This window comes from Hemibagrus wyckioides, linkage group LG07, assembly GCF_019097595.1.
Source record: "Hemibagrus wyckioides isolate EC202008001 linkage group LG07, SWU_Hwy_1.0, whole genome shotgun sequence".
Taxonomy (NCBI): Eukaryota; Metazoa; Chordata; class Actinopteri; order Siluriformes; family Bagridae; genus Hemibagrus; species Hemibagrus wyckioides.
In genome coordinates, this window is record NC_080716.1 from 12722840 (window position 1) to 12746400 (window position 23561).

At 39.1% G+C, this 23561-nt stretch overlaps 1 protein-coding gene across 3 annotated transcripts in view; it reads left to right on the top strand.

Moving 5' to 3' along the window:
* Positions 1–23561, top strand: part of focad (focadhesin) — a 60572-nt gene that overhangs the window by 18982 nt on the left and 18029 nt on the right. For all 3 annotated transcript variants that reach the window (XM_058394381.1, XM_058394382.1, XM_058394384.1), the window contains 13 exons: positions 521–711; positions 876–1136; positions 6067–6171; positions 7012–7113; positions 8769–8899; positions 12123–12249; positions 14756–14890; positions 14988–15038; positions 15154–15237; positions 15329–15455; positions 21126–21314; positions 21512–21633; positions 22885–22977. In XM_058394381.1, the coding sequence (XP_058250364.1) occupies positions 521–711; positions 876–1136; positions 6067–6171; positions 7012–7113; positions 8769–8899; positions 12123–12249; positions 14756–14890; positions 14988–15038; positions 15154–15237; positions 15329–15455; positions 21126–21314; positions 21512–21633; positions 22885–22977 (1718 nt within the window). The remainder of the gene's footprint in view (positions 1–520; positions 712–875; positions 1137–6066; positions 6172–7011; positions 7114–8768; positions 8900–12122; positions 12250–14755; positions 14891–14987; positions 15039–15153; positions 15238–15328; positions 15456–21125; positions 21315–21511; positions 21634–22884; positions 22978–23561) is intronic.

Below are 23561 nucleotides of genomic sequence, written 5' to 3' on the forward strand. Positions count from 1 at the left end.
ACTAGGCCCCCAGACACATATAAAGGTTATGAAGAGCAAAACATATAACTGTTTTTCTTGTAAAGCTTCACACTGCCTTTGGCTTACTAGGTGAATCCTTTTGCAAGAGAAGAGAAGACAATTATTATAGGGAGAAATGAATATCACTTGGTTAAGGCCAGAAATTTCTTCTTCTTTTACTTGAAATATTGACTTATCATCTAAGCTGTGTCTGTTTACCTCTGTAGTATTGCACTGAAGTTAAAAGGCTAGTGTTGTCTTCCTGACAAGCTGGGATATGTGGGGAAAGAATCGCTCTGTTGGTCAATGATGTATGAAAAATAAAGGCTTCTTCTGATATTAGTCATGTAGCTCCAAATCTTAAAAAGCTTCAGAGAGTAAAAGGGGAACTGTGTAACTTGCAGTGTTTGCTAGTGTTTGCTCAGTTTTAAGTTTACTGAATATATAAAAGCCTAGATGTACGGGTGCTAATGTAATGGTCTTCTTAGCAGCCACATAATGTCTCTTTCTCTGCTCTCAGCTGTAAAGCTTGTTCCACCTGAAGAGAGACCTACATGGGGCGCCTCGTTGCTGGTGATGCCACTGCTGCAGGTCCTTTCCTGCGCCACTCTCATGGAGGCACTGACCGACCCTCAGACACAGGCAAGGAATCAAGGCCTGGCCACTTCACTGCTGCAGACCATTGAGAGAGGGACAAACAGTCCGGTTCAGGTAAAGCCAAAATTCCTTCTAGTTCAGGGGCGGCAGTAAACTTCGTCTTTAACCTTGTTCAGGACAAATAGCTGTTTAAATCTAACATGCACTTTAAGAAGTGCCCTGGATTATCTGTAACGATGCATAATCATGTGATTTTTTTTCCCTCTTTGCCTATACAGAACAGCACACAGCTGATTCTTCCTCTCAGCACATGGTACAGCGAGTTGCAAGTGGCCACCAGTGTGTTACGTCAAGTCTCTGCAGACCCCGCATCCACCACAGACTGGCTCTACTCCGTTCAATCCACTCTTCCTCTGTGTGAACGTGTCCCTGATGCACTTCCTCTCCTGGTTACCCACCTGATCCTCAGCAGCGAGGGGGATCTCTGCAAGCTGGCACTGGACACTGCAGCAGGCATCGCAGCAGCTGATCCCGCTCAGGTAGAGCCCAGATACTATCATCCTCACCTTCTTGAGGATGTTGGAACTATTAAAAGTCCTATGTTTAAGTGGATTAATGTGGATTAATTCTGTGAGGCATATGTGAATACACCAAATATATGCGAATTACCAATGAAAATGTTTTGCCTATGAAAAGTCCAGCAATAAAACTCTTGATGGTGCTAATAATTAGTATCAATCTTATCATATTATCAATATTATCATATTATCATGTACAATGAAATAACATTTGCTTTTTAGAAATAAGCCTGTACTTGTGTACAGTGGAATTATTATTTTATTTTTAAAGGTGAAATGTTTGAGAAGTTTCGGTTAAATTATATCTCTGTGAACCAACAAAGCTGAACATAATTCTAATTGCAGGGTTAAAAAATATTTGATGAAGATTACCGTTGAACTATTTCAATAATTGACAGAACAAATATGAATACTATTTGAATTAACATCATATTTACATTATTAAGGGTGAAAGATCAGTATTTGTCACACTGTCTAATGAAATACATTTTGCCTGAATTGTTTGGTCTTTTTTTATATATATATACTAAAGTGCACTTTGAGACTTTTATGAATTAGTACAGAAAATGATGAAATCTGCCATGTAATTGTGTAACTATTGCACTTAGAGGTTTAGACTTCTTCTGAGGCTAAATTTGTTACAGCATTTTATTTGGCATATGGCATGCACTATGCAAAGCGAATGCAATTTGGGATATGGCCTAACTGTGCTGGAGGAAATAGATTTTTATTTAGATATCCAAGATATTATTTCAGGTAGCCTAAGAAATGCAAAACCAACAGATATCATCAGCAACAAAATAGTATTACGGTCTTAATATCACTGGCTCATTAAATCATTCCTGGCTTAGGTGAAAAAAAAATCATTTTCCATGGTTTATATAATACAGACTCACATTACTGCTAATCTTTACCCAGTCTGAAGCTGTAGAAAATGATAACCTCATTAATATTCAAATGTGTTTGAATACTAATTATGGAAAGCACTTGCAATTTGAATGCAGTTTGACATCCCTGTGGCATGTACGGTCTTAAATATCTTACTGCTTAATTCTGAAGAAGGTGGCATATGAATTGAAATCATACCCAGAGACAGTACCCAGTCTTTTTTTTTTCCTCCCCACTCTCCCATTATCCATTCAGATGCCAGAGTTGCTAGGCAACACGGTGGCGGCTGAGGAATTGGAGCAGTTTGCAGTTATGGGAGAAGGAGAGATGGCATTGCAATGACACCTGCAGATTCCCTGATGGTGAATTCAGCAATGCAAGCAATTTGTGTGAGAATTGAAGCTTACGCTTGAACAAGCCTGAGTGGACTCGGCACTGTTTATCATACACCTCATTTTAGCTCAATAACATTTAGGCAGTGGGAATAGAATAATGGCAGTCCATTAGGAAGGAGCTGGGAATCGTGGAGATGTTTAACTCTGATGGGAGGAACTATTTATTTGTGTCATGTTAAGGCCAGTGATTCATTTGTAGTAGGAAAGAAAACGGGCACGCATGTGAGTTTAACCAACAGCGAACAGTTAGGATAAGGGTGAGAGAAACAGTTTAGATGCTAATCAGGAAGTTAATTAAAGTCCTCCAAGCATGGTTTATACCATAGCTTTTACTCATTTTGATCTCATGCTCCGGAGGTACAGGAGACACCTCACAGCTACACCTTTTTTTCTGTGTCCGAATATGAATTAATATTGGAATTAATATTACCCTGGATGTAAAAGAAAATAAAATAGTCTCTTAGCGGTTATATTCTCTTCATGTAAATCTTAGATATTTGAACTGATGGTACTGTAGTCTTTTTTTGGTCAGTAATAAAGAAATGCTCATCCTGCTTAATATTATGCAGCTTTCACACTGGATATTCGTCCTGCTGTTTTCCTGGATCACATTTTAAAGTTATTGCTGTCTTGTCTGCTGATTATATGCGAAAGAAACGTTTTTCCTTGTTAGTAATCCTCACACCTCTGCATTTATCATAGGCTGTATTTATCTCGCAACACGTTACGATAATGAAAAGTAGAATTTTCCTCCGTTATTCTTAGTATTTTATCACGCTTCACTTCTCGCTGTTAGAAATGTTTGCGGTCCTTTCTACATCCCATCACTCCTCCCGTTAGCGTAGCTATCCTCCTAAAGACTGTTAATTGTCTATCTGCTGGGGTCAGGGGTCACGCTGTTCTCCACAGGCCGGGTCACTCCTCTAGGCTCCTGCGGTGCAGAGTGTGTCGTAGGAGCATCGCAGGGTTAATCCCTAATTCTGGGGTTAGAGTATCTCACTCTGTCTGGACTAGCTGTTAGGAAAGCTCTGTGAAGAGGGAGTTTCTGCTCTGCAGGGTCAGAGCGGTTGCGTGGTGATGTCCGATGGTTAGTTTTTCGGAGCGCGCTTTCAAAGAGTTGAATTTAAATTGAGGTTAACAATGTTAATAATAAGACCTGACTTTATTTATTAATTTATTTATTTATTAGTGGAAATTATTTTCCTTCAGATGTCACATACAGTTGAGGTCATACCTTTACATTAATCTTGCAGAATCTGCAAAATCGTAATAATTAAAAAAGAGGTATAAATAAAAATTATTTTTGTTTTTGAGTTTTAAAAAGCTTTTACACATAACAGATGTTTACATCTAGTCCATGAGACTCAATAATAACTGAATGAAACCAAATGAGCCAGTTCAAAATTTTACACTCTCTTGATTCTTTATACTGTGTGTGTTACCTGGATCATCAATGGGTACAGTGGGTTTTATGTTTTTAAGACTTGTTCATGTCCTGAGCAGTTAAACTGCCTTCTGTTCTTTAGAAAGATCCTGCACATTGTTTGCTTTTCCAGCATCTTTTGCATCTTTGACCCCATTTCAGCGGAGTCTACACAACACAACTCTTAGAAAATGCAAATGTTGACTGATGCTGAAGAAGAAGACACGATGCATTCAGAGCAGGATGATCAGTCTAAATGTTATTATTTCTCGTGGGAAATATATGTAGATTCTAATAATAGTTAATAGTAATAGTTGTGTTCCAGTCCTTTATTTGTCCTCAATGTGAAAAGATGGACCTAAAAAACATAAAGAGTCAAGCCTGGGAGTAAATTCAGTTATAATTGTGTTTGTAGACTCTCTATAAACATCTGTTATGTGAATTCATGGCAGAACTATATAAAGAAACAAAACACAATTTTTATGATCTTCTTATTTTAAAAAATGATTAAGTGTATGTAAGCAATACTTAGCATGTTGTCTGGATAATCAGTACATGGTCTGAAAATATAAGCCTGAATTCCCCAAAATTCTGAGTAATAAGGATATTCTTATTTTTGCTTTTTTCTTTCCTATTCGTTTACCTGGAAAGATAGAAATCGGTCTTCTTTTATCTTGCACTTGGCAGGTACCAGAGCTTCATGATATTTTGACGCTCATTTGGCTCCCTGAACATTTCCAGTTCTACCCTTAGGCTCAAAACATCACAATTTTCTCAGGACTTGAAAGCCGGGTAAACACTGGCCATATGCCAACGTGTCGCATGATAAAAGCAGCTTAAATAATGTTTAAGACATAGGAGCATTTTGAAGCAGAGAGAGAGAGAGAGAGCTACAGAGGGATTTCAGAGCTTCTGGACGGCACTTCAAAGCCGTGTGACTGTGTGGCTCGTCGGTCTCTGTGTTTTCTCCACACACACTGTGTGAGATGGATGGATTGTGACAGTCTCACTCAGTGTAGCAGCAGTAATGATGAGGGGGAGAGAAGCGCTCCTCCTCCTCCTCCTCCTCCTCCTCCTCCAGAGTGATCTCTGAACAAACATGTCTCGCCACCAGTTGAGCTCTGTCCATCTTTCCTTCCGTTTAGCCGCGAGGGATTTGTTGCTCCCCGACTGCTCCACTTCATAAATGCCTGTGTTGCAGATTTCCCTCGCGTTTCTCTCTCGTGTCATTCACTCGTCACCATCGCACATTCTGCTGAGAATGCACATCACTTCGTTTTTTCTTGTCTGTCTTTCTCTCACACACTCTTATCTTTTCTTTTTCTGCAAACTCCCATTTTTTTCTCTCTTCCATTTCCATGCTGTCCAATTCTTTCTAAATATTCTTTCTTTCTCTTTCTTTTGTTCTTTCTTTGCTTTGCTTGTTTGACCCATTTCCATCTCTTTTCTTATTCTTTCTTTCTTTCTTTCTTTCTTTCTTGTCTGTCTGTCTGTCTGTCTTTCTTCCTTCTGTCTGTCTGTCTGTCTGTCTGTCTGTCTGTCTTTCTCTTTCTTTTGTTCTTTCTTTGCTTTGCTTGTTTGACCCATTTCCATCTCTTTTCTTATTCTTTCTTTCTTTCTTTCTTTCTTTCTTTCTTTCTTTCTTTCTTTCTTTCTTGTCTGTCTGTCTGTCTGTCTGTCTGTCTGTCTGTCTGTCTGTCTGTCTTTCTTCCTTCCTTCTGTCTGTCTGTCTGTCTGTCTGTCTGTCTGTCTGTCTTTCTCTTTCTTTTGTTCTTTCTTTGCTTTGCTTGTTTGACCCATTTCCATCTCTTTTCTTATTCTTTCTTTCTTTCTTTCTTTCTTTCTTTCTTTCTTTCTTTCTTTCTTTCTTTCTTTCTTGTCTGTCTGTCTGTCTGTCTGTCTGTCTGTCTTTCTTCCTTCTGTCTGTCTGTCTGTCTGTCTCTGTCTTTCTCTTTCTTTTGTTCTTTCTTTGCTTTGCTTGTTTGACCCATTTCCATCTCTTTTCTTATTCTTTCTTTCTTTCTTTCTTTCTTTCTTTCTTTCTTTCTTTCTTTCTTTCTTTCTTAGCCTTTCAGCTTTCATTTGCTTTCTCAATCTTTTGTTCTTCTCCTTTCCCTCTTTCGATCTTGTTTGCATTTTACTTTCATGCTTATGTTTTTATGTTAATTCTCTCTCTCTCTCTCAGGTCCCGTGTCTGCTGCCAGTGTTGATGTATAAGCTGGGCCGAGTCTCTGACCCGACTCTGTCTCATGCTGTACTCTCCACCTTACCCAAGCTGGGCACACACACGGTACGTATTTCCATCTGTCTTCTCTACTACAGACTTTCCAGCAACATCACATGTAACTTCAGTTGAAGAACAAAGCACAAAGACAATTAACATTAAACACTCAATCCGTAGCTTATACTCAGCCAGCACATACATCCTATTACCTACTTATTTAAATGCATTCCTTCTTTTCCTGAGGTGATCCTCTGTCCTGCGCACGTTCGGTTTTTCCTACAAAAATAGAAATGTCTGGAATGGGCTGCATTTGGGCCGTAATTATGCTTCTCTTGTTGTTATGGCAACAGCTCACCTGGTGCTGTGGGCACACACATGAAACAGTCCACTGCTTCCCCTTGCTATTGTAATTCAGAGGTTTCTCCAGCCATGCACATTATTCATCACTGCCCTGTACACACACATGGAGCTGAGAGACACTGACATTGACTTATGATCCATAAATACATTTGTGGAACATGCATAAAATAGCACGCTAATATATAATTTTTGTCCGTTTTTTTTTCTTTTTCTTTCCAACACAGGGTCGTATCTTATCTGTGTTTGATGGCGGTGACCTTTTTTCTTTCCTTTCATATATTTATGAGCAAACAATGCGGTGTTTTTTTTAAGCTCAGGTTTTATAAACTAGCACCATGTCTGTCCTTCCCTAATGAAATTCGGGTGTTAAATGAGTAGTAAAGCATCGTCTCGGTGTTCCAGCTCTCTGATAGAGAGGATTTGTTGCCCCCACGCAACTAAGCCTAGTTATTGAAGTGCTTTAAGGGGAATTATGGTGTTCTGGATTGCGCTAGATGGGCCTTCAGAGTTTCCTCATTATGCTGAAGCTTGTCTTTGTTCTCGCAGTTCTGTATACCGCAGGTCCTGCATGTTCTCCAGATGCTGGCCAGCTGCTCCAAGTTGAGGGCTGTGGCTCTGCGGCTGCTTACTGCACTGTGGCAAAAACAGGTACAGAGTGCTTATGTCTATATCTGTCAGTTTTGCTCACACTGAATAATCTCATTATGATATTTTCATAAGTAATGATCAAGGTTTAATTAATAACATTTATTAGTAACTTCATATAAGGATTATTTAATTTAAGTTATCAATTAAGTTATCAATTTACTACACAAGCAAGGTTTCAAAACAGCCTTAACATTTGATATAAAGTAAATCAAAAGTCAAAAGATAAGTCAAAAGGCTGGACTTCTGTGACATTCTCGAAATGAGATAAAATAATTCTCAGTCTCAGTGACGAGAGCGAGCACAGTGTGAGTCACAGGTTTAAATCAGGGCTCTGCAGTCTAGCAATTCTATAAGAGTGTTATTAGAAAAAAAAAGCCTATAATAATATTAACAGTGTAAAATATAGACCAAAATTATATTCCTAGTGATTATATTCCCTCATACCAGGACTGTTATATAGCCTGCAGTAATTTGACAAAAATTAGATAACATTTTTTTTCTTCTTCTTCTACTGAGAATTTATAGGAAACCTTTTAAACTCAAAATGCTGACAGTGCATAATTTGGAAAATGATGTTAAAGAGCACATTTGCATGATACAGGCTTTTGTTATATCACAGTGGTGAATATATATCATAAATTTATCAGAGAGCTCACTGAGAAGGTGACCGCTCCATTGTGTTGTCAGTGTTCTCTCGCCGATCTTCTTCTAACAAAGTTTAAACTATCTTAAACTATCTTAAACTATCTTAAACTATCTTGTAACTGACTAAGCAGCTGTAACACAAGACTTTCCCTCATGGGATCAATAAAGTCTATCTATCTATCTATCTATCTATCTATCTATCTATCTATCTATCTATCTATCTATCTATCTATCTATCTATCTATCTATCTATCTATCTATCTATCTATCTATCTATCTATCTATCTATCTATCTACTGTCTGCTTGCCTATCTATCTATCTATCTATCTATCTATCTATCTATCTATCTATCTATCTATCTATCTATCTATCTATCTATCTATCTATCTATCTATCTATCTACTGTCTGCTTGCCTGTCTATCTATCTATCTATCTATCTATCTATCTATCTATCTATCTATCTATCTATCTATCTATCTATCTATCTATCTATCTATCTACTGTCTGCTTGCCTGTCTATCTATCTATCTATCTATCTATCTATCTATCTATCTATCTATCTATCTATCTATCTATCTATCTATCTATCTATCTACTGTCTGCTTGCCTGTCTGTCTGTCTATCTATCTATCTATCTATCTATCTATCTATCTATCTATCTATCTATCTATCTATCTATCTATCTATCTATCTATCTATCTATCTATCTATCTTCCTCTGAATCAGCATTGCAAAGGTTATAATTGAGATATTGATTAACAAACAACAACAACAACATATAATTATTATTATAATTATATTTTTTTTATATTGCCTGTTGAATATCGCCGCAGTAAACTTTTTCAGGATGCAAATCACTGCAGTGGTATACTCAAGTTTTTTTGTACCTTTAAATCCTTGAAAAGATGACTGAATGATTAACATGGCTAGACAGTCCCTTAAAAATATAAGTTAAAAAGGATAATTGGTAGTCTGTAATGGTCTTCTGTGATGTGTGTGTGTGTTCAGGATCGTGTGTATCCAGACTTGCAGAAGCTAATGGCACTGCTGGAGAAATCCTCAGTTGTGGTGGGGAAGGAGGTTCAATGGGAGCAGATTCTGGCCAGAGCTGCATGTGTGCGGGACATCTGCAGAGAGAGGTCCTTCATACACTTAACACGCTAACCCACACTGCGCTCACATTTCGTCTCCATTTCATCAAACCGCTAGTCTCAGTTTCCAGATGACTCTGAGAACCGTCACAGCTGGTTAAGTACTCCTATAGAGAGCAGGGGAGACGGTATTCGGCATACACATTGTGGTATGCACTGTCGGATCACATAACCACATAATGGGCTGAAAGACATTATAAGGTTCTGCCGAACACAAGACGGGAATTAGCGCTGTCAGTTGAGCGCTTTCCTGATGGGACAGTTTCCTGGGAGTAGTCAGATTCCTCACCAATCAAATAAAGAGTGCAGATTGCTGAGTTCCCAGGTGTTATTATATTTCTACTGGCTGCTTGAGTCAGCACTCTTCACCTCCTAATCTTTGTTCACCATCTGACTCTGATCACCTGGGGACACCTGGGGGATTAAGCATGGAAAGAGAAATGTAGGACAAAGTGATATGAATTCGTTTGACGTACTTTGTCTCACTGCCAGGGCCAACACCACTTAATCAAATCTACTTGAACCCATATGTATTTATTTATGTTCAAGTCGTATGTGGCAAGTTTAATATAATCAGTGCCTGTAGGATGACTGTTTAAGTAGATGTCTATTTTTTAAATTGTAAAGTCAAGAAGATTGAGGAATAATGGATTTATACTGTCATTGCTGTTTATGCATACCACGTAGTGTATCGTCCTGTGACGTGAAGGCAGAAGAAGAACACTGCCTCTATGACAAAAAAGTTGTTGGAAGAGCATAATGAACATAAAATTGAGGTTGTAAGTTCCAAAATCTGCAAAATGTTATAGTCATTGCTGTATATCGTTAGTATTTTGTTTTCTGGGAAATATGTATATATCTTATGTAGCTTCCGAAGCACATAATGAAGCAATTTAAACGAATCCTCCTGCTAAAAAGATGCTCTAATTTCCCCTGGGGATCAATGACACAGTATCATCACATAGTATTAAGTTCAACACATAATAATAAATTCAGTTATCATTGTGTCTATATGTAAACATCTGTTTTTGTGAAATATTTTCTTCATTTTCTAGCTTCTGCAAGCGTATGTCAACTTACTGATCTCAACTGTGCTTCCCTTTTGTCTGTTTTATACAACAGTGCTATAGAATTCTTGAGTCAGGTATGGATTACTTTTGTGTACCAGCAGCTCCGAGCTCTGAGAGTAAATCCCGCTGTAGTATAAATGAGCAGTTTACATGAATGCGCTCGTTCTAATAATTTGTTTCTATAGTAACAGCTCAGTATTTCCCCCATGAGAGTCTTCAGGACTGAGAAGTTTGCACTCTCGTCTTTTTTTTTTCCTTCCGTTGGAAAGGTATAGAAGGCAAATTAGATTTGTTAGAAAAGTAAATTAGTCCAAGATTAAAAGGAACGACCTTGTTTTCACATCCTGGAGTGTGTTGCTCTGTTTCTACATGATCACTAGGCTTGTTGTTTACGCGTTTTTGCCCAAATTTTCTGATGTACCGTTGGCATTGTGGCAGAATTTGCAATTGCAAATGAAATGGTGGTGGTTGACTCATCGGACATTCAAGGGCAGAATCTTAAGACATGAGAGAAATTAGGGTACCTTTATCCTTTGAAGAAATCCTTTTATTCAGATATATGTAATGCTAAATCATTTTGCGCTAGTAACTGATATATGCAATATGACTAATATGATTAACTCTCTCAAGTGAATCAGGTGGCAATCTGGCTTGTTTTCAGTGTTTGCTTTTATACTTTCTACAGCGATAATCTGTCAGATTTCTACAGTTCCTGGAGTAAGGTTCAGATTGGTGTTGTTTTATACTGTAACACATCTGCTTCTGTTGGTAAAGTAGTGATAATTAGATGATGAGTCTTGTGAACTTGCAGGATTTTATGTCATCACTTCATACCTCTGTAGTTTCTACAAACATGAAGTGATATAATGCATATAATTAACTGTGCAAAAGCACAAACTCTTAATACACGCCAAGGCGTTGAAAATGAAAATGTGTGCAGAGGAGGTTTAACGAGGTTTTGGTGATGTGCGGTGTATTTCTATTTCCGTTCTCTAAAGTATCAACAGAAAAGTAGAGCATTGTGTAATCATCCAGGTGGTCATTTGGAAACCTGTAGTGGAAAATGCAGTGGTCTTCTCATGCAGTGGTGTCCTTCATGATCGAGGATCCTGGTTCAGGAGGTTGCTTCTTAGATCTGGCAGGAAATCCTTTGGGGAAAGAGTAACAAACTTGGGCTTAAGATTTTTGTACCAGTTGAGAAGCAGTTCCATCCAATCAGGATGTCTGCTTGACTGCATCTGCAGTATTTATTGCTCCAGCTGAAGGTCCTGGCTCAAAAGTTAAGATAAGCTCAGATTAGATAAGATAACAGAAGATACCACTATTGATTTCCAGAAATAAGAGCAGCAACAGGACAAGAAGCAAAGTAATATGGTGGCCCATTGTTTAGAATGTTTGCCTCATAATTCCAGGTTTGGGGGTTTGATTCTCACTTCTGCCCTGTTTGTGGAGTTTTGCATGTTCTCCCCATTTTTCAGGGGTTTCCTCTGGGTACTCTGTTTTCCTCCCCATCTAAAGACATGTGTTATAGGCATTTATAATTGCTTGTGATGTGATTTGTGCCCTGTGTTGAGTCGCCACTCCTTCCAGGGTGTATTCCCCACCTCGTGCCCCAAGTCCCCCTGTATAGACCTGAGACCCAGTGTAGGATAAACGCTAAAGAAAATGAATCAATAAACCTATATAGTATGTATCATATACCTCTATAGATATACTAAAGTGCAAGAAGAACATTGAGTTGTGTTTGTAGTTCTGTATCATGTTATAGTTGTGTATACAGTATTGTCCATAGATAAGGGAGTCAGCATGGGTCCAAAGCAAGTAGATAACCATATTCAGCAGTCTGGAGGACTATGGGTAATTTGTTGAGTCATGCTGTGCCTCCCAGTAGAAAATATTCCTCCTCACCATTAAGTAACTCTGAACAGCATGTACTGAAAACATTTGATGCTAATGGAGGTTACTTTCTTCCTGAGTGGATTGTGAATTATTAATCATTGGTTAACACAATGAAACTACAGATATTTTTATGAAATGGGTAAAGATTAGACTTCATAAGTTTACAATGCTCATGAATTTTAACCTATTGATGCTGCATTATATCTGTCACCTACATATTGTATTTTTTTTTGTTCCACTAGGCCATACCAGCATGGAGGAGACATGTTGGCAGCCATCACAGACATGCTGACTCAGTGCTTCCGGAAGGACCAGGCCACTCCAGCAGCACTGGCACTGCAGGGCCTCCATGAGCTGTGCAGAGCTGAGGTTAGAAATCCAGCTCTTATCCAACACAAGTCATACTTCTGGTTTAACAGCTAACCTTAGACAACTCACTTCAGGAGGCTTTGGTCAGCAAATACTGTCCAGAATTAGGGATAATGCATGGTGAGGCAGCTTTTAGCTACTATGCTGAACTCAGCTGGAGCAAAGTCCCAGAAGATATCAGACACTCACACTCACACACTATACACTGTAGACTGAAAACATTTCAGAGAGATTCCACTGCACCTTCAGCACTTCAGCATTTACCTTCTGTTTCTTTAGCTTTCTTCCTAGTCTTATCATTTTAATAATTTGTTTTTATACACAGCATAAATTCTTTCACATAAGAAGTTGTGCTATATTGAATAAAGTTGCCTGGTATCTCAGAAGATCTTTGCTGAGTAATACTGAGCGCAACTTTTGGTGAGAAGTTCTGGAGTGGACAAATCATAAATTCACTGACCAGCCAGTGGGATAGGTATAAGACCGGTGTCATGATTTTGGTTGCCTGGAAACTGATTAGGCTGAAAAGTGGTAGCTATAGTGTTGTAACGAATAGTGAACTAGCTTGCTATGAATGCAGTAAGTGCATTAACAATTATCATACTTATCATTATACTTAAAGATTATCGATTATCATATCGCTTACTGATATCAGACTCTGAATATTCTTGTACTGTATGTCCATTGCCTTCCATATGATGTTAATTATTTATAATATTTAATGTGTACAGTGGGAAGATTCCACTATGCCACTCTGACAGCACACAATGTTTGCATCTTTTCATTTTGTATTAACAAGTTGGTAGCAGCATTAAATCTGCAATCTGTGCAGAAATAGCTTATAAACAGTATTTCAGTTAGAGGTGCTGTAAACATTGATGTGTATTGAATTTGTGTGTGTCTCAGATCAGATCAGTCTAGTTATGGATATTGATGAGTCTGATGGCTTGAGCAAAGAAATTGTTACCTAGTCTGCTTGTGAGGGCCCAACTGCTTTGTTAAAGATGGCCAGTTATTCATTTATACAAATTAGTAAAATTAAATCTTTTCAACCACATGCTTCCTCAGGTGACGTTTGTCAGAATTTTTTAGTTATAATTGAGGTGCATTGCACCAATGTAAAGTGCATTACTTGCTAACATACATACAAAATCAAAGTCAGAAGGTTTTTTTCCTATTGATTGTTAAACCTACTTGTCTGTTGGGCAAAAAAGAAAAGAAAAAAGCTCTGACACATAATCAGCTTATCCCGCACTCCAGGGGTTATGATTTGTCTTCACATGCTGAAATGTTTCAGTCTGCACTGTGACTTATAGCATCAGTTGCATCAGCAAACTGCCATTTATAGGAGAGGATTTATGCTTTTTATGTTTAAATTAATGTAAGGTTATTTGTTGGGAAAGAAAGTTCTCTACTGCTACACTCTATAGCCAAAATGTTTGAGGAAACCTGACAGTTATATTTATATGTGCTTGTTGATCATCCTATTCCACTCTTCTAAGAAGATTCAGTCAATTCATAAGAGCAGTGATGAGGTCTAGGTTCTGATGTGTGAGGAGGTCTGGCATGTGGTCAGTGTTCCAGTTCATTGGGGTTGAGGTCAGGGCTGTGTGCAGGACACTCGAGCTCTACCAAGGTCTACCAGCATTGGCATACTATGTCTTAATGGCGCTTACTTTGTGCACAGAGATATTGTCATACTGGAACAGGTTTGGACCTCTGAAGGGTAATCTTAATGCTACAGCATATGAAGATATTCTTGACAATTGTCTGTAACAGTTTAGGGAAGAACCACATATACAGTGGAACCTTGGCATACAAATTTAATTCGTTCTGGAGGTGAGTTCTTAAGGTAAAAATTTGTACTGCAAAATGAATTTTTCCAAATAAAATAATGTAAATGCAGATAATCCGTTACAGCCACCCAAAAATATTACCAATGTTACCAATGCAAAGCATATGGCTGCTTACAAAGAACTGACCCAAGCCAAGTATTCCATGTCAAGGGTCCTCAGAGGAAGTCATGCCTCCAGGCTTGGGCTAAAAATAGAACAGACCACCCACACCACCAATCTGTCAACAAAAAAATTTGCGAAAAATCATGTAGCTTTTGAACACATCCCGAAGGCAATGTTGGTATCGTGGGTTGACACTTTCGAAACCACTTTCGCTGACTGAAAAAAATTCATAAAATTCGTAAGCTCGCTTCACTTGGCTTTGCTTGGCTTTCCACTGAAGTTTTGAATGGCTCCCAGACGTATGTGTAGCTTAGCCGGTGTTTGATTTGTTCGTATGCCGAAAATGCTTTGCATGCCGATGCGAATTTCTTAAGGTGAAAATTCATAAGGGAGGGCATTCGTATGCCGAGGTTCCATGGTATGCGTGATCACCAGTTGTCTACACACTTTTGGCCAGATCAGAAATATTAATCTCATACGTAATATGAAACTTTTAGGTTGAATTATATGGTATTTTACTGCATAAATTACACCCTTATTATTCACAGGTGGTTGACTTAGGCTCCACATGGAAGGCGCTTTCTCCAAAACTGAGCTGTGAGACAAGACCTCTGGTGTTGAAGGCTGTAGCTGAGCTTCTCTCACTGGTTCCCTCGCTGCACGTCAAAACAGAGCAATATGAGGTCAGGCTGCATTTTCTCTCCCTTTAGCAATCTTTTAGATCCATGTGTTTGCTGTAGCACAGTGAAAATGGTCTCTTTGTTCAATTGTGTTTTATAGAATTTTAAAAGCGAAGTGGTCAGTCTTCTGTGGAGCTACACTCTGAGTCAGGTCTGAGTCAGTGTATTTCTGTTCTTTAGAAATATAATAAAAATAATTTCTGTTGTTCTGTAGTATTTTAGTAAGTGTGGTATTTAAAATTGCTTTTATTGGGTACCTTTTGCAGGATGCGGAGGTAGCTAGCGGTGGCTACAAAGCCTTGTCTGAATTCCCAGAATCCTGTCATTCCATCTTGCACCTTCCTGAGCCAGTATGTACCTACTCATCAAATTTACAGCTTTAGGGCATTAGGGTAATATAGGTTTTATACGTTCATCACTTTTATTTGATTGAACTCACAGGCCAGACCAGAAGTGAAGCAGCCATGTGATCAGGATGAGGAGGAGAAGGAAAATGAAGAAGACCTCACTGTTCCAGGCTCTTCATACATTAAGCTTGTTGGTCTCACACCACAGCCAGTTTTACCAGGTATGATCCTATCTTATGCAAGCTCTTCTTCTTATACCTCAGTAGACCATTTTTTCTAAAGAAAATATTATTTAATATTAAGTGTTTCAGTAAAGTAAGTACCAGTAATAACATGCCAGTACAAACATTATATTAACGTGAAGTATCTACACAGCTGCAATCAGAAATATTCAACCCCCTCACCTTGAAAGGTATTGTGGTGGTGATGTAGTATATTTTCTTTAAATTCTATACACCAGTCTCATTAAATAAGTAAAGAATATTTACAACCAAGTTTGATAACATACCTTCACTTAAATTCGAGTTTAAAATGGGGTCATCTAGTTCTTTTTACAAATGTCTTTGTGCACTATTACTCGACCCCTGACGTCAGTGCTTGGTGGAGCATCTGTTTGTCTTGACAACCACTAATAAGTGATTTCATTAAGGGCTGACGAGCTTCTGACTCCTCTCTCATTAATTCTTTGCCGATTCTTTTTGTGGACAAGCATCCAGCTCATGAGGTTTGATGGCTTCCATGTTGCAAGTGCTTTTTAAAATCCTTTCTTTAAATTTAAATCTGGAGACTGAGAAGGCTCCAGGACTCATTCCTTAACTAAGCTTTGGTTGTCTTGGGATCATTGCCCTCCTGGAGTCCCACAGAAGTTCACCACAGAAGGCACAGCATTCCTCCTCAAAATGTTTTGGTATTTCTGTTAATCCATGACGCCTGTCAGACAATCAAGATTGCAAAGACACATCCCCACATCATCATGCTTGACCTTAGGGACAGTGTTGTTCTGGTAATAAGCGTCGCCTTTCTTGTGCCCGACAAAATCCCCTTTGGCATATTCCAGTTGACCCTTCTTGCATGTCTTGGTCAAGAGTTGTGTTATGCAGTATCATAAAGTGTTTGGTTGTTAAGTGATCTTATGGTTGCCACTGACACATTTGTTATGGACATCTCAACCTTCAACAGTTTGTCTTTTGCAGTAATACAGGGGTTTTGAGAGAGCTAAGGCCTGTTATGTTTTGACCTTCCATTCACTGCTCCAGTGGTGCCTTTCGGAATGTTCAAGATCTTAGTAATCTTCTTTTGGTGCAATGAAATGATCTCCTCTCTCAGCCATTTTTGACGTCTTCACCATGGTTGCAACATACCTTGAAATACACTATATTGCCAAAAGTATTCGCTCACCCATCCAAATAATCAGAATCAGGTGTTCCAATCACTTCCATGGCCACAGGTGTATAAAATCAATCACCTAGGCATGCAGACTGTTTTTACAAACATTTGTGAAAGAATGGGTCGCTCTCAGGAGCTCAGTGAATTCCAGCGTGGAACTGTGATAGGATGCCACCTGTGCAACAAATCCAGTCGTGAAATTTCCTCGCTCCTAAATATTCCACAGTCAACTGTCAGCTGTATTATAAGAACGTGGAAGTGTTTGGGAACGACAGCAACTCAGCCACAAAGTGGTAGGCCACGTAAACTGACGGAGCGGGGTCAGCGGATGCTGAGGCTCATAGTGCGAAGAGGTCACCAACTTTCTGCAGAGTCAATCACTACAGACCTCCAAACTTCATGTGGCCTTCAGATTAGCTCAAGAACAGTGCGCAGAGAGCTTCATGGAATGGGTTTCCATGGCCGAGCAGCTGCATCCAAGCCATACATCACCAAGTGCAATGCAAAGCGTCGGATGCAGTGGTGTAAAGCACGCCGCCACTGGACTCTAGAGCAGTGGAGACGCGTTCTCTGGAGTGACGAATCGCGCTTCTCCATCTGGCAATCTGATGGATGAGTCTGGGTTTGGTGGTTGCCAGGAGAACGGTACTTGTCTGACTGCATTGTGCCAAGTGTAAAGTTTGGTGGAGGGGGGATTATGGTGTGGGGTTGTTTTTCAGGAGCTGGGCTTGGCCCCTTAGTTCCAGTGAAAGGAACTCTGAATGCTTCAGCATACCAAGACATTTTGGACAATTCCATGCTCCCAACTTTGTGGGAACAGTTTGGAGCTGACCCCTTCCTCTTCCAACATGACTGTGCACCAGTGCACAAAGCAAGGTCCATAAAGACATGGATGACAGAGTCTGGTGTGGATGAACTTGACTGGCCTGCACAGAGTCCTGACCTCAACCCGATAGAACACCTTTGGGATGAATTAGAGCGGAGACTGAGAGCCAAGCCTTCTCGTCCAACATCAGTGTGTGACCTCACAAATGCGCTTCGGGAAGAATGGTCAAAAATTCCCATAAACACACTCCTAAACCTTGTGGACAGCCTTCCCAGCAGAGTTGAAGCTGTTATAGCTGCAAAGGGTGGACCGACGTCATATTGAACCCTATGGATTAGGAATGGGATGTCACTTAAGTTCATATGCGAGTCAAGGCAGGTGAGCGAATACTTTTGGCAATATAGTGTATATATTATACATTCTCATGGATACCATTTATAGAGCCATTTATGTTGCTCTTTGTGATGAAAAGCTTTTACTCCTGGATACTTATAAATCTACAGATTGCAGTTACCAGTTCAGCCACTTTATGTTATATAATTTATGCTGTTAGCTGGAGCCAAACCACACCAGCATACACTAGGGTTTTTGTAAATGCGAACTCTCTCTCTCTCTCTCTCTCTCTCTCTCTCTCTCTCTCTCTCTCTCTCTCTCTCTCTATGCCCGTTTGGATATTCTGTTGACCCATCTGTTTAAAATGTATTGAGAAATGATGCCACATTGCTTACTGTTCTGTGCGGTCTAGAAATAAATTGTTCCAGTAGAAGAGATCTACATTATATGACCAAAAGTTTGTGGACAACCAATCTATCACACCCATATGTAGCTCTTCACCAAAGTCTCCAGAATGTCTTTGTATGCTGTACCATTACGATTTCTCTTCATTGGAACTAAGAGGCCCAAACATGACAATGCTACAAAGTGAGCTCCATTAAAGACATGATTTGCAATAGTTGGTGTGGGAGCATTGGAGTGTCCTGCACAATGTCCTGACCTCAACCCCACTGAATGCTTTTGGGATGAATTGGAACACTAACTGCACCCCAGGCCTCCTCACCCAACATCAGCACTTGACTCACTAATACCTTTTGGCTGATTGAACACAAATCCCCACAACAACGCTAAATAATCTAGTGGAAGGTCTTCCTCTTCGCAGACGAGTGGAGGTTATTCTAACAGCAAACACACTTTTGATCATATATTGTATGTAGACTGTAGTCCTGTTGTTTGGTGCATTTACATATGCCATAAATGCTCCTAACTAAAGAAACAGACATGGCAGGTGTGTGTGTTTTAAATAGCTTTTATCTTGCATATTTTGACATAATATTACTAGCATTCATAAACTCCATAATCTGCCAAGAACTTAAACAGATGTTATTCCCCCACCATAAAAGCCTAGAGAAAAATCTCACATATCTTGCTTTGTCTCTTAAAGTGAGGAATAAAGCTTATGAGACCTTGCAGGAGAGCAACAACAATAACATAAACAACAAACAACAATAGTCCATCATCTCATTTTACACAGCATGAAAAGAAATGCTCTGTGAATATATCGGTAAGTTAGCGTATGTCTCTGAGGATAGTTTTAACATTTAGCCATAATATGAATATTGCACAGCCTGCCAACTGTCACATGCTCTTGCTATGTTTTGTTTTCTTAGCTGTATATATTCTTGCTATTTATTAAAACATGACAGTTTTCAGTAGTGGAAACATACTGCACTTTTCCTGAGATCTTATTCTCCCTGTATAGTTTGGTATACGCCAGAAACTGACAGCGTTTTAAGAAAATGTTTTTTTTTAATGGTAATGAGGTATTTCTTTTACTTGGTAGTAATAAATAGGGTTAATTCAACTAAAGTGGCGCATTAAAGATTTTTCCCACAATATTACTTGAGGGTCAGCAAAAATTTGTATTAATTCTGAATTAACACTGCATTCTGTAATCAGGCTGTGATCTATATTTGTTTGGTGTACCAAATGTGTCACATAACTGCTAATTAAGTCTTTTATTAATTAGGTTTTAGTGAAAATACTTGACAACACACTGGAATTAGCTGTCTTAAATCTTTATATAGCTGACAGGTGGAACTGGTAGTTTCATAAGAATAAAAACAAGCGTACGTTTTCATATCTTTGCTGTTGTTACAGTGTAGGTCTCCAAAAGATTAAAACAAACTGTGTTTTGTGCATTCACACAACTAAACCGACTACATTTCTTTCTTTTTAACTACACTGAACTTCTTTACCAAGTAAGCTGGTCAAGCTGAAAATCCCTTTAGCTTGAATGGTTAACAAAGCCATGGTTAAGGTGGTTATGGTTCTGCTCTAGTGACCGGAACACTGTGAGACAGAAAGAGGGTCAGTGTTGGGGCCCGTGAGCAAGACCCTTAACCCTCAATAGTTCAGCTATAAGCTTGGATTTAATTATGCTTCACTTGTGAGATGCTTAGGATAGAAGGATCTGCCATATAGGCGATTAAACATTATAGGCATTTTCAATCAGTATAAACAAATTGAATGAATTTTTATCTTTTATTGCCGAGAGTCTGATCAAATCAGGCTGGCTTTCAGTTTGAGATGTTTTTACCACTGTTAGGATAACCTTACACAGAATTTTAGTGGTTGAAGATAACACCTTCAAATTTGAGATGTTTAGGAACAAGGATTTGAGGTTTGATATCACCATTTACTTGGAAGATAGTAACATTTTGTGTTTTTTGGGGAACTTTTTATGAATATATTGTAGAAATACTTGTGAAAAAACTACAAATTCCTAAAGCCCTTGGTGGTTCCTTTCATATGAGTCATTAATCACCACTGTGGAGTGTGACATGACAAAGAAATTCAAAACAGGTGCAAATTCTGTATTTTAGCCTCTGGTAAAAAAAAAAAAAAAAGTCTATCAAAACGTAGGCCACTGTTCATGAATTCACCTGATACTCCTATACTAAGGATCATGAAAACATCCTAAACAATCAGTCCTTTTTTAGACCCATTTAGAAGTGCTCTCTACACGTCACCTGCACTGACATGTTAATGATGATGCCGAAATTCTGAATGGCAGGACCATTTAAGCGCTGAAATAGGATTTGTGGAATGATTGATTGCCGGAAAATTCACTGAGGAAAGCTGATTTCCTGATTTAATAAATATGTATGGTTTTAAATGAACCGTTAACCTGGGCCACTATTTGCGAGTATTTAGAAGAAAAAAAAAACACACACACAGTTCAGTAGCACGTCAGTCATCAGCGTTTCCTCTGTCTGTCAAGAGACTTGATGTAAGCCAGCGAGGTCAGTGACATTCCCCTTGTCAGTGAGTAATTCCCTCTATACAATGTGTTTCCTTCACCCAGTAACAGGCTTTTTGTTTTCCACTTTAATCCTAAACATCTTATGGTGAGCTTAGGGTTCAGCGTCTGACACCAAAGACAAGCAGGAACAGGTTATGATCTGGCAGCGAGGAGAGGGAAAAAATCTGATCACATCCATAGAGAGAAAAAGAGAGGAGAGAGAGAGTCATGTTGACAAGAATGAAGAGAATTTTAATATGACTTTGGATTACTTTGAACTTTTTCTGCAACTATACACTTACACGTTGTATATTATCTGTAAATAAATACCACCTTTTCTGAATATTAAATTAACCTAATAAACAACTCCTAAATCAACAGCACTCGAGACCTTCCTAACAGCTCTCATAAGACAAGAGATGAGCCAAATGCCCCGTGGAGTGTACCATTTAGCCCTGAGAGGTGTGAATTTGCGCTCTGACCAAGGCAAAACAGTCGCTGGAGTTCCTGCCTTCATGCTGAAGACGTATGAAAAGAACAAGCAGCCAGGTCTGAAACCTGGTCTTGCAGGTAGGGATGCCGAGACTTGAACATCATGTCATAAAAGAAATGCTCACAGCTTGTAAATAATAGTCACTAATATGTTTCTTGTTCGTTTTGTAACTAGCAGAGAGTCTGTTGTATTTAAACGAGATGAGCTTGTTGACTATATCATGAACAGCAGGCTTCCGCAGACTTTTTAAGTTGTAATGACTTGTTCGTTTCAGCCGGTTTGCTGCTTTGTTACGACCTCCCTGTCCAGACTGACAGAGACGGACGACCAATTACCCGCTTCATGGTCAGCAGAGGGCGGGCCTTCCAGCAGATGTTAACTACCCTCATCCATGAGGTACAACACCACTTGTTTTATTAAATAAAACACACACACATTTTACCATTTACCATTTTACAGCTGTTGAGACTTTCACTAGCTCAGATTAACTGAAATAAATAGGTAAATTGCACAAATCAAATGAGCAGAAATTGTTTATGCCATGTTTATTATACTTTTTTATAATTCTAAAATCTAATTGGCCAGATGGTGTTGGTTTAATTTTCTGTAACATGTTTATTCCTTTTTTAGTAATCCTTTTGCTTCTATAGGCTTCTATGCTTCTTTTAGTCAGGATGAGTTAAGTCATGACAGCAACCTTTTTTCCCATTTTGCTTCAGGGGAGCTCAGTATTTTTTTTTCAAGTTGAAATCCCAATGTAAGATAGTAATGCACATCTGTCAGCTATTAAGAAAACAGTATTAATAAAGAAACATGAAAGTCTATTTACAAGTACTGGCCATGTTAATAGGAAGACCTAGACTCGTCCTCATTCATGCAGATATCCAATTGTAGAAAGTCTAAAGTAATGCAAATAACCACTCTTTACAGCCAAGGTGAACAGTAGAGCATCATTTGGTCTTTTTCCAGTCTTTACCTGCACAGTTTAAATGAACCTGTGCCCACTGTAGCCTCAGATTTCAGTTTCTTGGCAGGCGGGAGTGAAACCCGATGTGATCTTCGCCTATTGTAGCTCATCCAGCTCAACTGTTGGCATCTTGTACAAGATGCTTTTCTCCTTCCCTCGGTTATGGGTAATGAGTGGTTATTTGAGTTACTCTAGTCTTCCTGTCAGTGCATAACAGGTTTCACTCAGACCTCACTCTCTCATCAGCATGATGTTTAAACTCTATCTGGCAGGAGATCAGGAGGTTTTTAATGTACTCAAGCCAACCTGTCTGACACCAACAGAAATGCCACAGTCACTGACATCACTTTTCTTCACTTTTTGACATTTAAAATGAACACGAACTGAAGCTTTTGACCTGTATTGCGCTACAGCAGCATGACTGGCTGACTGGATAATTGCAGGAATGTGTAGGTATAGAGGTCTTCCTGTTAAAATGGCTGGTGAGTGTATGTCACATGTTCATTACCAGTTTTATGCTAACATTGGTTGAGTAAATCCTCAAAGCTGGTAATTTATTGAGCAATGATTCAAAAAATGCCTACCAGGTAAATGTGAGCTTTGTAATGTAATGTAAAAATGTAATTTTATCCTATATCTCTTCGTGTCACTCATCCCCCTTCTTTCCAACTCTCTGTCAGGTGAACATCCAGCCTTCAGAGTGGCACCGCTCCCTTCTCCTGCCTCAGGCATGGCGTGGCTTCATGAGCCGGGCATACCACGCTGTCCTACAGGTGTGTGTGTGAGAGAGAAAGAGAGAGATATGACACTTTTGTGCTGTGCTTGGATCTCTTTGAGTTGATCACTCAGTACTCCATCACTCACTTTCCTAAACACATGTCAACTACAACATCAAAGAAACAAACACAGCTGAAAGCTGAGCATACATCCAATTGCAGTTAATTACCACTCAGTGTCATCAGGAAGAGGAAAGCTTTCAGTGCACCAGTGCAGACATGCAAGGGTTTTCAAACTAAGTGAAATGCCTACAGATCCTCTCTCTATTCTCAGACACTGTGCTCTTTCATGAAAGGCCACAGTCATACACTAGGACTGCAAAAGTTAAGGTAAAATGCACATTTCAGTAGCAGCTTATCTCGGTAGGTTTCTAAATCCAGTGTATTAATTATTATGAGAGTAGTAGCCCCAGGGTCTGGATTTACAAAGCAACTCAGATTAGCTATCTTGCTTGAGGATTTTTAAGCACACACAAGTGCTGCTGTCTTATGCACTTTTAAAACCCCATCTGCTGCTTTATAGACTCTACTTGAGCTATAAGCTTTGTAGCTCATAATATTGTGCACCCATCTGCTCGCTG